This window comes from Neopelma chrysocephalum, unplaced genomic scaffold (assembly GCF_003984885.1).
Source record: "Neopelma chrysocephalum unplaced genomic scaffold, ASM398488v2 Primary Assembly neopelma1_59, whole genome shotgun sequence".
Lineage (NCBI taxonomy): Eukaryota > Metazoa > Chordata > Aves > Passeriformes > Pipridae > Neopelma > Neopelma chrysocephalum.
This window is the reverse complement of record NW_020897714.1, coordinates 29,763,593-29,778,565: the sequence shown is the minus strand read 5'-3', so window position 1 is coordinate 29,778,565 and position 14,973 is coordinate 29,763,593. Positions and strand designations below refer to the sequence as shown.

At 47.1% G+C, this 14,973-nt stretch overlaps 1 protein-coding gene across 2 annotated transcripts in view; it reads right to left on the bottom strand.

The window, feature by feature from the left end:
- Positions 1–14,973, bottom strand: part of LOC113966265 (cat eye syndrome critical region protein 2) — a 101,811-nt gene that overhangs the window by 30,050 nt on the left and 56,788 nt on the right. Inside the window, exons 3-5 of one of the 2 annotated variants that reach the window (XM_027680750.1) lie at positions 1,520–1,703; positions 628–767; positions 25–129 (exon numbers count right to left, since the gene is read on the bottom strand). In XM_027680750.1, the coding sequence (XP_027536551.1) occupies positions 25–129; positions 628–767; positions 1,520–1,703 (429 nt within the window). Of the gene's footprint in view, positions 1–24; positions 130–627; positions 768–1,519; positions 1,704–14,973 lie in introns of those variants that run through there. The other variant, XM_027680752.1, reaches the window with a different exon arrangement.

The following is a 14,973-nucleotide window of genomic DNA, read 5'->3' as shown; positions in this document are numbered from 1 at the left end:
GTTGCAGGAAGAACCCTTCCATACCTCAGCAAATTTTCCTCCAGTAGTTTTTTCCGCTTTGGAGGTCGCCCTCGTCTCTTGCCTGTTTTCCCAGGAACATTTGGGGTGTTTGTCTGCCCCCCACATCCCCTGAAAAATGGCAAAACCACCATGAAATACCTGCTGAGCAAGGGAACTGAGGCTGGCAGGATGGGAGAAGGGCACAGAAATCGGAACAGCTGCTAGGAACCCAACCAAAGGAGGGATTAAATCAGAGCAGCAACAGGATGGGGAGGGGAGAGGAGGGATTCCCACTGGCTGGGAGCCTGCTCTGGGAGCCGCCGGCACGGCACGGTACGGTGCGGGGCAGACAGGCAGGAATGCAGTGGGGCAGGCAGCATCGTTCCCACAGCAGGCTCTCCTGGTGCCACAAAGGCTGCAGGCTGGCTCTGACACAATGCGCGGCGCAGGGCAGCTCCGCTGTCTGCTTGGCAACTCCAGTCTCGCCCCGCACTGCCCCGGCCTCTCCCAGGCCCCCCCACCCCGGCACAACAGCAGTCAGGCGGAGCCCCCTCCAGCTGGGCTGGCTGTGCCCCCCTCGCCCCCTGCACCCAGACATGGCAGGGGGGGATGTGTGTGGGTTGTTACCTGTCTGGAGCCAGCTCTCCATTGGTTTTCCCCTGCACCGGGTCCTCCTTGTACATCCGTGTGCCATAGAAGTACCAGTACAGGGCCCCGCTGCTGTCCTCGCCCAGCGGCTCCACGCGGAGGCTGTCGGCGTCCAGGCCCTGCGCCCACCGGGAGCCCCCCGCCAGACGGTGACAAGTTGAAAAGCGGCCACATTGTCACACAAAACATGATGACACCCCTCCGCAAACACCTCCCTCCCTCCCTCCCTCCTTCCCTCCCACCACGCCACAGCAGCAGTACAGCTGCTCCTCCCGGCCGAGCTGGGAAAATGTTACTCCAGGGGGAAGGCGACTGTTCGCTCTCTGTCCAGGGAGGGATTTAGATTGGCATCTCTAATTTGAATGGCCTCTCTCGTTTTAACATTTCATCTCTGGTGCTCCTGACAGGGAAGGTCTAATTAGTGCTGGCGACAGTCACGCACAGCCCTGAGAAGCTCCCTCCCCCCCTCCCTGCCTCTACCCTCCCCCCAGCTCCCCCAGTATACTTCAGCCCCATCCTTTCATCTCACACCATCCCTCAGCAAGGCAGTCTCGGCTCTCACAGCCCTGCCATTGGAGCATCTCCAAATTCACTCTTCTCAGGAAGAGTAGCCAATGAAGCCAATTTGCTTGGTGACTCCCATGTTATGAATACATCCGCAGAGGACAAGGGCCCAAGCCTTGGGCACTGGCCTTGGGTCCTCTGCAAGGCAGAGGAGGAGATGGAGAACTGCCAACCCACTGTGTCACCACCGGTTACCTGGTTTAAAATACATTGAAAAGCATCTACTCCTCTCTTCCCAGTAAAATTCATGGATCTGGCCCAGCTCCTACAGCCACACTGTTTCCCCCATCCCTGCTGCCCAAAGCACCTTGAGGAGGTCAAAGACATCGTCTGCATCGAGGCGGTAGTCGCAGAGGCGGTGCAGGATCTCCACCCGGGTGCGCAGGGGCAGCTCCTGGAAGGTGGACTCCCGCAAGGGGTTGGGTTTCCCCTCCTCCAGCTCCCAGCGGTAGTTGATGATGTCCTCCAGGTAGCTGTGAAACGTCTGGGATCTAATGAAGGGAAAAAAGTCCCACACACTTACTGTAGTGTGCCATGCCAGAAACACCTGGTGCACCAAGCAACTAGAACATAACACAGAGACAGCACCTGAAGGAAAATGGTGCCTCATGACAGCTATGGCTGGGTGCAGCTCTGTAACCCATATTCCCAAAACACAGCAACCTCACTGCAACACCATGGGATTTCACATTATACACAGACAGCTTACAGGGCTCTGCATTACTGTTATTTCCTTTTAAGCTGAAAGAACGAGCTAAACATTATGGCAACTCGGCCTCATCCCCTTTCTATCCCAATGGGCAGTGCCTTGTGCTAGCACCAACATCCACCCTTTGCTAAAATAGGATGCACCAAAGGTTATTGGTCTGATCTCCTTCCACCTCTCCCCATTTGATGCCTAAACTTTCTTCTTCAGCTTTTTATTTGCCCCTCACATCTGTCATTGCCAAGCCCTGCTCCACCCCCTCTGCCTCTAAAAGTAGTTTTCCACGCCCTGGTTCAGTGCCCTGAAACTTTCCATAGCTCATCACCTCCTCCCCACTTTGCTGATTTATGCTTCCCATACTCCTGTTGTGGCCCCTACTTGTCTCTCCCTCCATCCCCAAAGGTGCTGCCACTTTCTGCCTGTCCCTCCCTCCATCAGTGCCTCTGGGAGGACATCAGCACAGCCCAGTTAACACATATGGCTTGGACCCTGACACACAACGAGGCTCATCCCCAGCATGAGTGTACCTCCCAAACAGGGCTCTCTCTGCCCAGAGGGCTCTGTCCTCTGTAGTCTCCCAGATGATCAAACTGAACATCCAAGCTCTTCATAAACATTGCTACTAAACCGATCTTTCTCGTCTTCTAGCTGGGCCACATAAGTCCCACTTTCATTCCCAGCAGTTCATCATATAACTCAAGGAAGCAGACATTTCTTACCCTTGTCTGTCATTGAGGGTAAATGTCCCCATCTGACTGTTGATGGAGCTTCAGGCTAAAGGAACTTCTGTCCATATTTTAATGAGATGTAAGCCTTTAGTCTGAATGCTGAAAATTTCAGGGCAGGGAATGAAAAAGGGCTGGTGAGGCCATGTGTCCCCAAATATAAAACTTTCTGAAGATCTGTCCGTGTCACTTTGAGTCCTGAGACTTGCCAGGCTCGCTCAGCCTGCTCAAGTTGTGTACCCTGAGCACAGCAAAGGGGGACCCCCCCATGCCCCATCCATTCTTGCACACACGGGAAGTCCATATGCCAGCAAGAACACCACTGGGTACACATTCCCACCAGCTCTCAAAAAGGCAGCTCAACTTGATAGGTTTTTGGCACAAGCAGATTACTCTATATGATTAATGGAACCACGCCAGCGCCACAGAATTGCATTTCCCTGAGAAATCGCTAACTTCCACAAAAGCTATTATTTTTAAACAAAGAGATAGAGGAGTGTGATCCAACCGAAGAAAGATGGTTAAAAGTCAACAAGAAGTTAGCTATTAGACAGAGGTCTTCACACATTTGGTAAAGACTGGACTTCTTTGCAAGGAGTATGTCTGGACAGTGACTACAAGAACGAAGGAACAGATGCTTCAAGCCATGTCCACCTGGCAGTGTTTCCCTTCCTCCTTGAGTAGAGAGAAGTTGGTGCTACCACCCTGCAGATCACTCCTCACCAGCCTGCTTCCTTCTGACGTCAAATGCAAGCTGACCTCCCAGGGATACGTCCTCTCACCCCATGACTGTCACCAGCCCTCTGGCTGTATTTAACAACAGACTTAATGTACGTGGATCTAGTGCCTTCTGCAACCTGGAGTCTGCTCTTTTCTGCATGACACAAGTAAAACATCAGTATTTCCAAGCATCTTTGTTTCACTCCCACTAATATCAGCAGTCACACAAATGCAACTTGAAACAGCCCCCTATGCTGACAAAGTTCAGTCAAAAAGGGAGAACTGACAGCTGACATTTTATAAAATGATGTATGTGCTGCCTCAAGTAGTAATTTTAGGGTAAAAATGACAGCAAATATCCTTTTTTCAAGTGAAATATTCAATGCAGCATACACCTACCTGGAGCAGCTGTGCATCCCCAGTGTCTTCCTCATTTAACTCAAGACCCAACTTCCAGCAAGGACTTCAACTTGGCAGAGAGTGCAATAATAGATTCCCTTTATAGACTTTTTTAAGAGTGCTATTTGATCACACATCTTGAATGTTAGATATTTACCAAAGCCATTAGATTAAAAAAAAAAAAAGACAGTTTTGACTACCTTTCAGAATAGAGTGATGAGAATATCTTTTCCTGGAAGCAGGAAAGCAACAACTGTATTTGGATGCTTAGTCTGTTGCAGAAGGGAAATGACTGTAAGCTCCCAGAGAACGTTTGAGTTTCAGCCCCCCAAGTTCAGTTCTTCCACTCTCTCAGAGCTCAAGGCAGAAGATAATTTCATCAAGTCTGATATAGAGGTTCTGGTTATTTCCAATAAAATTGCCTGAAAAAACAGTTTCCCTAGGATCCTGAATGACTAGTGAGTGACAAGGATTGGCCAGGAAGAAGCCACAAAAGTAACAGGGTTTTATCTGCTCCTATTTCTTTCTGTCTAAATTTTTTTTCTACCTAGAAAAAAGGGGGAAAGGCATGGAAAAAACGGGATCAGACAGATACTTTTGCTGCTTGCATGAGTTCACTCATCTTGTTCTATCATTTTGGCTGCTCTCAAAGAAAACCAATCCAGGAAGCCCCTCAATTCCAGAAGATCATCTGAAATCTTTGCCTATGTAGCTCTCTTTCCCCCTGGGGACTGGCTCTGTTGACTTAACCAATTTGGTTTGAGTTTGACTTTCACATAAGTGGCTAACACCAGAAATTTCCACCATCCACCCAGCGTTCAATGCATTACAAGCTCTGTTCTTAAGAGTACTTTTGAGTTCCTACCCCCATCAATTTTCAAAGACAGCTACTGTGCATTTGTCGCTTTGAATAAGGATAGAAATGAGAACCAGAGATGGGAAACAGATGTCTCGAGGCATTCCCAATCACTTTTAATCTTGCCCAATTTATATTTTCCCTCTTAATGGGAATCGACCTCTTTTCTCCAGACAAATGTAGGGTGCTCGTCTTCAGCCTGTCTGCCACACCTTCAGTTGGTTTCATTCACCCTGTCTCTATTACATTTCCCTTTGAAAAGGGATTTGGAGAAGAAAATCTGCAGGAAGCAGAGCAATCTGTGACAACCCTGCCCTTGCGTTTTCTGAGCAGAAATGCTCAGTGCTAACTGTTCGGAATTAAAATTCAAAACCAAGAACCAGAGAGACAGGGTCCAGGAATGGAATGACCTGGATACAGTCTGTTAAATACCTTTTTTTTGCAAGCTCACTAATAGGACAGTAATACACTTGCAGGTATGCCAAGTCCTACAGAGTTTCTGCTGCAACTGAGAACCTCTGAAAACCCTTTTGTAGGTGGGGAAAAAGGCAGGAGGGAGATAACTGAGACAGATGTTTCTCTTCTCCAGAGGTTCTCAGCATTACTGAGACTTTTAAAAACACTCAACTAATGGAGGCACTGTTAGGTTAGCAATGTCCTTTCTCTACAAATTGAAGCATTCCCAAGGAGGCTGAACTGGGACATGGACACATTCTGTCTCGGGGCACATATCCAAAGGAAAACCAACTCTCTTCTGAAAGTAAACTGAGAGTTCTAGAAACAATTTACAAAAAAGTGTGAAACCACAGGCATGACTGTCACCACATGTCAACCACTTCCTCACGTACAGCATAACCATCTTCCATACAGCTCATTAAACCAAGGAAAAGTATTACAGAAATCAACTGAGATTAGAAAAGATACCTCAGAGTACTCTGCAACTGTAAAACTTCATCCTTCCAACCCCTTTCTTCCATCCCAACTTCACTAGTACCATTAGTATTCCAGAAAACTGTGACAAAATTTCCCTCACTTGTCAAAACATCTCTTCCTTTGCAGTTGCCCCTCAATGTGCAAAGCAATTTGGATAGCTGTAGTGGGGCAGTGCTGGAATAGTACCTGCATATCTGTGTGATACATCCCACACAGATGCAGATGATTTTTCCTGAGTCCAATGCAATTCTTAGTCTCATCCCTGGCTGCGTTCTGAAACCAAAGGGTTGTTGCTAGAGATCCCCATCTTTTTTTGCAAAGATTAGAAAGGAGGTCAAAGCTGAATTGCAACTGTGGTTGAAAGTTTTAATCGCATGTTGCAGACCTGTGCATATACAAAAGGAAATCTGGAGCACAGGGAAGGACACAACCTAGCACATCCATGTCAAAGGGGAGGAACAGAGTCAGACAATCCACAAGAGCACCAACAAGGCTGCAGCTCAAGTTGCTTGTGATCTTTAGTAGCAGCTGCAAAAAAATCAGGGCATAAAGAAGATGGAGCAAGTTGAAGGAGGGGCTGCTCTCCAACATGGGTCTCAGCGTCCAGAACAGCCAGAGAAATGATACACCACCCCCTGACAGCTCAGCGCTGCAGCCCGGCCATCTGCTGCCCGGCTGCCTCCCAAAAGAGGGAGGTTTCTCTGAGCTCCAGGAGAGGGGAGCTGAGGACTCCTCCCCCCGCCTGGCAATCCCAGTGGCTTTCCCCTGCTCGCAGGAGAGGCACCCTTCCCACCGCCTGGGCTTTTAACGCGTGGGGTCATGCTCTGCTGTCACAAAAACAAGCTTGGCCAGCATGCCCGGCTTCCCGGAGGGGTTCCTTTGGAGACCTCTGGAAGAGAGGGTGAAAATTTCACAGAGTTGATGGGATGTATGGAAAAATTTGGTCGGAGCTTCCGGTGTGCAGGCTTGGGAGGGAACAGCTGCATCCAGAGACCCCAGCCCCCCAGGCACCCTGTAGGGCAAACCCAACATGAAATTCCTTCTGAGCAAACCCAGCACCCTCGGGGCTGGAATTATGTGTACACACACACGATTATTTTTTTTTATCCTCATGCCCAAAGGAAGCAGAGCCACTTGTGCTTTTAGTTTTAAAGACTCCAAAGTAAATCAAGTCTTGGCTGGAAAACTGTAAACAAAATCAAGCCAAACAAACAAAAGCAAAACCAAACACTGATTCAGTAAGAGAGTCCCCGTGTCAATCTGCACTTCCCGCAGGCAGGATGCCATAGCCTGAGCATGGAATTACTGCTCCAGCACACTGCCCTATCTGGTCTATTGCTGCCAATTTTGTTACAAGCCCTTCCCCTATACACATCCCTAAAAAACACCCTAAACCCAACTCCCTACTCCCTCCCAAAACCCCCAATCCTGTGTGAGTAAATATTGGATTAAGAGAAACATTAGGGTAAGGAGTTGGAAATACTGGAGACAAAAATCTCCTAGTGATGCTCAGCTACTGCTGGCACACAAAAATAAGCCTTCTGAAAGTTCAGATGCCAAATAATTGCCTGGACCACTAGCTAGAATATCTATCATGTTGACAGTGTTTTAGGTCTCTTGTTTCATTCAATTTACAAAATGCAACGGAAGAGTAAATACTGGAACACTCTTGAGCTAAAACTGCTGGGAAAATGGCAAGCCTGACCTGCATCTAATCCCAGACAGTATATTGTTCTTCAGATTAAAACCAAGATCCCTGACAAAACCAGGGGATGACGGAGAGCAGGAACAACAATAGACCTCTTCCACCTCCTACCCAAGAGCTGTATGTGGGAGGAACATGGAAAACAAGATGGGGAGAGCTCAGCCATTCTCTCAAGGACCATTTAAACAGGAAAATAATTACTCTTGCGGTTCCTATTAGACAGTTAGCCAGAAAGAAAAATAATAGAGGTGATACTTATGTCTGGTAAACGCTTTAAAAGCTAAAAAAGACTCAGATGCCCTCAGCCACCCAGCACAAGCGTTGCTTTTCAGAGTTCTTAGTACTAGACGAAGAAAGTCTTCTTCGGCATCTAATTCACAGCACACAAGAGAACTGGCTTTGCCTCTGTGATCTCTCTAGTTAAAAGAAAGAACCTCAAAAAATCAAGGTCTTATCAGAACAGACATTTTATCATGCAGTTAATTTTATGGACTGAAGATATTTCACCTTATGGGCTGGCACCTTTTAAGTTCTGAATTGGCAAAAAGACATCAGCTTGGTGCTGAGAGTCACTCAGGTGTTAATGAGAGCATTAACTGACAGATGGCATTCAAGATATTTCTCGCCTCTCCAATGAAGACAGCTCCTTTGCTAGAGCAGAGATCAGGAAGGCTTAATTCTTAACAAGCATACAATGCCTTGGCACAAAGGCAAGCCCTCTGGAAGGTAATGGGAAGGATTCAGGGTTTGCTGGGATGACCTCAGTCAAACATCATTAACAGGGTCAGGAGAAGCAAAGCCTATTTCAGAAGAAAAAAAATAATGTAAGGACCCTCATGATCAATCTATCGTGGCTTGTCAGAAAGAGAAAGCTTAGGCTGACCTTAGAGGCAATATGAGTTACTACTACCAGCCTGACCTTGAGCTCTCATGTAACAATGGAGACTTTTTTTTTACTGTATTAATGAGCTTTCTTATCTGAGGTGGGGGAGGAAGCTTTATGGACCAGCTGGTACTTCACCTTCAAACAGTTTACCCTACTGAGAAACTAAGTTAAGTATGATGCAGGGAGAAGAAGATGCTACCCCATCCTTCTCGGGGAGGACAAGGGTTGGGAAGGTATCCTTCCAAGCCCTCTGTGTGCAGCCTGCTCAGAAGGCATGCAAACCAGCAGAAAGCATGTCCTCCTCAGACCACGGGCAAACTTGTCATCGGGGTGGCCAAACTGGCAGAGGCTCAAGGGCAACAAGCACCCTGAAGGGTCTCTGCACAAAATGACGGAGAAGTTGGAGATCCAGGAATCATGACCTTAAGCTTTAACAGCCACATGTCGTTTCCAATTCAACTAGCAGTGCCACTAGTTGTACCACTGATGGGGACAGACTTCAAAAATTCCCAGGAACAGCCTAGAGGGAAGCAGTAACTCCTGGGGGCACCGCACTTGTGACAGACCTCAGCAAGGTCGAACCCTGGCAGAGCCCCTGTGATGGAGGAAACAAACACCTGGGCACATCCTGCCTTTCAGTGCCTTTTTTGAAACATGACTGGAGAAAACCTGAAAATTCAAATTACATTGATTAAAGCTCCAGAGTAAAGTTTCTTCTCCCAGAGTCGTAAAGACAGCAGAGATTGCTGGAGTACATGGCCATCACAAGGCATGTACAGGCCTGCCTTTTGTCCTCCACTGCAAACTTGAACTAGTTTTTTGACCTTGCTGAAACCTCAGTAATTCTGTGGCTTACCTGTCACTGGCAGTGAAGGGGAAGAGAAAGACACCTGAAGAATTGAGCAGGTCGACTGCACCGAGCTCTGCACACAAGGACATTTGTCTTCACCATTGCTGAACATGGAAAGACAGTCTTTCTACATTAGAACCGTGGTTTTATTTCAAAACATAAGGACAAAATATTAGCTGGTTAGCTAATGTTTAGGAGAGGCAGCTCTTCCCTAAAATAGTCTGGTCTAACTCCTGCATTTGGCAGTCTGAAACATGAGTGGTTGGAGGTTTCCACATCCATGACAGAGACACCCGAAGTCTTCCACAAAAGTAAAGGACAGCAGAGTAATTTCAGTACCCTAGCAATTCCTGTTCCCTGCCTCTCTCTTGTTCACCCCGTAACTTGCTTCCAGAACTCAAAAGTGGCACTGAGTCCAGAACACCCCCTAGAATATGCTGAAGAGATGCTTAGAGAAGACAACAGGGTTCTGGATGTTTCCTCCAATACGATAACACAAAGTTAGGACAGGAGGTTCTCCAGCAGAAGGGCTGCTCAACCTTGCTAAGGAAATCTAATTTACATGGTTGGATGCTGTGGAATCCACTGCCTTCCCAGCTGAACTCCTACAATGCTTGTGCTTAGGAGAGAGAAAAAAATCAGCTAAGAAAACCCATGGCTGTCAGCAGCTAAGAACATTCCTACTCCTTGTCTTCCTCCATCTTACCTTGAGCGATCTCCCATACAATAAAAACTGGGGAAGCTGGAAGGGGAGCTGGCAGATATGCTGTATCCCACAGAGAAGCAGAATAGGAACAGCTATGGAGCGAGGCAGTGTCTCTGGGGAGGCAGAGAGAATGGAGAGCTGATGTGGGCTGTCTAGTCTAATAAGGGATCACACCACAGGAGCATGTGCTGGCTTGACAGAAGCAAGTGCAGCCACTTAACCTGGGTATGACAGCTGAAGGAGGAGCATTGCTTTGCAACCCCAAAAAAAGGGGAGCACGAAGGAAGAAGAGGAAGGCACAAGGTCACTGCAGCTGCCCACCTTTCAGGAAGGTTCCAGGTCTGCTTGTCCAGACTTCTCACCCCAGCCACAGCCACAAAACTGAACAACCAAGGAATTTTCCAGTTTGGGCTCCTTAGCATTACTAGGCCACACTCAGCAACTCTTGAACTAGATGGAGATGTCCTTTTATCTCCCCTCAGCTGATATGTGCTGCCTTTCACCCCTTTTCCCTCACACAAAGGACAGGAGGCAGCAAGTCCACCCCTCCTGGGGGAGACGCCAGCCGTAGGAACCGAACTCATCTCAGACACCAGCGTGGCAAAAGGGCACACTCTGATCTTCCCCAGCTGCCTTTGGTCCACACATCTCCAGTGGTTTGGCTCTTATCTAGCAACAACCCTATGAATGACACAGCTGCTGGGGGTGACTTGTTTGTTATTTTGCTGAGAAAAGGCAGAAGAGCAGCAGAGATACCGGCACAGATACAGCGCCGTCCCGCCTTGGTCTCTTTTGGAAAGGCTTTTCCTTGGGCTGGCAAATGCCAGCGACAGGCAGGAGAGCTGAGATAAGTGTCTATTTGATCTCCTTTCCCCCATTTACCCTGGATTTTTCACTGCTTTATGTTCACAAAACGCCAAGGCAACTAATCAGTGCTCTGTGACCCCTGTTAATTGGGCTGTGTGAGAGAAAGGCAGCACTGGCAGGAGAAATCACACATACCTGTTACTTTGAACTGTCCTGTCATATTTGTGCTTGTAGGAGGCTCCAAGCACCCTTCTGTGAGGCAGGGCTGCTCTGTTTTCATCACCATCCCTGGGATCAGCAGGAGTGGCCACAAGCGTTCCGTGTTGTGGTCCTGCCTCTAACACCTCAAAGTACAGGGAGGCAACAAAGAGGCATGTTGTTGCTTCTCCTTCTGTATGAGAAGGTGAAATTAATTTTGGGTGAAGGAAACATAGCCTGAAGGCACTGATGGCCCTTCTTTTACCTATGCCCAACTGCTCCTCACTGCCCTTATCTGCCTCGCTGTTGTTCCCCCTCACACTCCCCACCACAATAGCAGGAAGAAGTGAGCAGATGCCCAGCATCCATCTCCCCATCCCAAGAGACCGGCAGCCTCTCTGGCCAAGTAAGCCAGGGAAAGAAAGCAATTGGTGTGAAGACGTAAAGCATTGGAGAAAAGAGGGTTTGGATTTGCCAAGCCTGGTGGATTATGCAGTTCCTGGAAGATGAGGAAGACACATATGGTTAACTAGATGCATGCTGGGTGCAGGGGCCTGCATTTGATTTGTAGGTAGGAGCAAGGGCTGCTTGTGTGTTTTTTTCCTTTGATTATGGGAAGGAAGAAATAGGAATGTGAGCAGCTATGAAACCAGAGCAGCCAGAAATATCCCAAACAACAGCTGAAGGCATATGGTACTAAAGGAAGAGAAAGTCCTGGGGTCAAAGGGGATAAACAGGAGAGTGCACACACTGCCCAGAGAGATTCAGAGAATATTAATGGGATTAAAATAAAACTTAAAACATAATGACTGCTTATTTGTCTTACAATGCTGGCTCAACCCTTCCTTCAAACTCAGTGAGTCTCTGCACAATCTCCATGAAGGGATGACTTGTGCTCTCAATGCGTGCAGGGGGTTTAGGGCAGTGGTATGGACAGAGAAGCAGGAACTCCCTCCCCCACTACTGATGCTGCAATTTGAGTGAAAACTGGTAATGACAAATCAATGAGTTGGATAACTGGATTAAAAAGGGGGAAAAATCATTCTGCTGAAAGATCCTGAAACATCACTATGTTGAGCAAACAGTATTGTTATGTATAGTTGTGAAAATATGAATTAATACAGCCATAGATGAACAGAAAGGATTGTTCACCTTGAATGAATACAAATCAGAGATAAATTGAGACAGTTTTAAAAATTGTCTTTTCCCTTATTTACATCTACATAAATACACTAAATTAGACAGCGATTGTGCTATTTTCTATGGGCATTGTTGGTTTTGACTCAGGGTTTGCGCCAAAGGTGCTGCCCCCACAGATACTCTGTACTTTGGTTTATTCAATTTTACCTTTAAGATTTTACTTTGAAACCTTTAGGTAAAGGGTGCAATAACAAAGCAGTTGCATTCAGTGTGATGTACAGCCCATGAGCTCAGCAAGGGTAGGTTTAAACTCCAAGAGGAAACCATCTCTATAATCAGCCACTAACATGCATTTTCCTACCTTCCATCTCACTGAAACTTGCACCACAGCTCCAGCACAGAGGAAAGCAGATGATATTGCAGCTACTTTTTCTGTTCTTGCTTAAAAATAGAGACCTCAGTTCATTAAGTTATGGCTGAAATTCTAAAATCCTGAGCATCTGGAGACATATAGGAACCTCCAGAAAACTCCTGGTAAGACGGTCTGTCAGATATCCTGCCTGTCTGAACAGGAAGAAGACCTGAGTGTCCCTCAAGCAGTAAGAGGCTTCTGCTTCGTTACTGGGGGTTGCACTGAGCAGTCCATCAGTCACAGAAGGGACAAGCTGCCTGTTCCCAAAAGGGTCAGCCACTCTTTTCCTGCCTTGAGGAATCAATCTGTTGAGCCAAGGGAGCCCAAGAGAGAGGCAGTATCAGTTACTAAAGCTTTACCCAGAAACGGAGGCACAGCAAATGGTACCAGTGCTGATCCCATCACATATTATGTCTGAGGTAGAAAGGACCAGGGAAAGAAGTTATCTCACCCTATCACCTATGATAAATTAATAATAAAACTGAAAATGCCTACCATCACATTTAAGAAATTTTGCTGTCAAGCTGGCATGTGATTCTGCAAGAAGATAAAAGGGAGATATCTAAGTGTAGGTCATATCTTGCCATGTGATGACATTGATCTTGTCTGGGGAAGGGTCAGGGAAAATGGCTTTCATTAAGCAATGAATTCCCTGGCACGCTAGTGAATAGGGTCAGAGAGCTGAGGAGAGCTGGAGCCCAACACTTCCCCATCCAAGGAGACCTATCACTGCAGCTAGGCTGGGAACATGAATTTTTCCCTGAGAGTATGTTCAGATCAAGAGGCAAGAACCCCCTGAGATCCTGAAGTGCAGAATATTCTGTCATGTTCAATATCAGAAAATGAGTAACAGAGACCAGTGGCAAAGGCAGATTGGCAGGAGGCAGAAGAGAGGTCCTGAGTCTCAGAGCCAACACTGGGTTGTGCACTGAAGGCACTGGAGATATACTGGTACTAAAGGATGGGAAGATAATGGTGATGAGATATCATGATGATCAATACTGAAGTGGGTGGTACCGGTGCAGGGTAGGACAGCCAGCTGCAGGAAGAATGCACTGAGCTGCAGGGCACAGCTGGTCCTCTGGTGAAGCATAAGATCACCAAGAGAAGATTAAGCAGCACTGATGCCAAACTGGAGAATTTACAGGCACATCATCAGACTTGATGACATCGACTGGATGTGGCACTTAGTGCCATGGTCTAGTAACCACGGTGGTGTTGGATCAAGGGTTGGACTTGATGATCTCAGAGGTCCTTTCCAACCCGGCTGATTCTATGATTCTATGACAGATTTATGTCACTTTTTGGATGCAACAGAAAAGCAAAGAACCTAGGTTCTCCTCAGAGCAGTAAATCCAAGACACACCAGTTCCTAGGGTCAGCTTTAGAGCTCAAGAAGCAATTCCTGGGCCTGGAAACAAAACCGTCTGACTTGGACATTTCTGAGTGCAACTTAACAAAGGAAGGTACCTTTCCCCCCAACAGACAGATAGGAGGCCAGATTTGATTTTTGTCAGCCTTATAAAGAAAGTCAGTCAGACAAAGGCAGGAGGGTCTCTTGGTGGCATGAAATGCTGCTCCCTGATCAGTAGGTGAATCTCCTCCAGTCCCCACATGGATGGATGCCTCCCAGCACCCCTCAGGAATTCAGAGTGCTGCATTCTTCTCTGCCAATTTCTTCCCGGAGGCTTATCACACTGAGGATGGGAATCGCTTATAGGCATAACGATCCCACAGCCAGGACAGCGTTTGAAGCCCAGGGGCTTCTGCATTGCTTCTGTGTCAAGTACCTTCAGCTTTGAATAACAAAAGGTAATCTCTTGAAGGATCAAAAAGGAAAACAAAAAGAACCAATGTTAGAACTAATTATTAACTAACCCAAGAAAGAGTTACAGGTTGTTTGATACAATAAAAAAGGAGAGAGAAAGATCTGAGTGCTCAGGAGAGAATAAGCACCTTAGGGGAAGCCACCTCTGCCATTCCCAATGGGGGGGATTTGGGTGACACTGGTGAGGGGTGAAAGGCCTGGCAAGATGCAGACAGCTGAGTATTGCTTTGAAGGGTTCTGCTAAGGGAGACTTCAGTTAGTGCATGCTGGGTTACTGATCTGACCTGGAAAAGAAGTGCAGGGAGGGGCGATGATGGTCACACAGACAAATGAAGTGTGAGAATGGCTGCTGCACTCCCTGCTCTTGCCACACGCTGCTTCATGTGCCCACTTTGACTCTTAATAGTTCAGTGTCCTATTCTGTGTGACCTTGACAACCAACCACACAGTGTATGCCCAACAAGAAGCCACTCTGGACATGATGAAATGAAGATCAAGCCATAGCAGTCTCTACCTCAGGAGGAATGAACACAGTCTTCTGGATGAATAAAGGAATGTATCTAGAGCCCAACTTCCACCTTGTGATTGAACAGCAAGGGCTTTGGTTTCTCTGTGATGGCATTTTGTTTCATTTCATCCATCAATTACCTTCACCTGCATCTAAACAGGCTTTGATATGTGCTTGTCAATTTTAATCCACATGCTTCTTTCTTTTCTACTGCTGTTATTTGACAGTGACTCTCCTTCTGAAGAGAAGCAGATCAACCCTTGGGAGTTGCAGCTGATTAACTTACAAAAGACCCAAATACATCTCCCATATTCTGAAAGAGCAAATAGGAATGGGGCTTACCGTGCTCAGCATTCAGACTGGAAGAGGATCATTACTTACT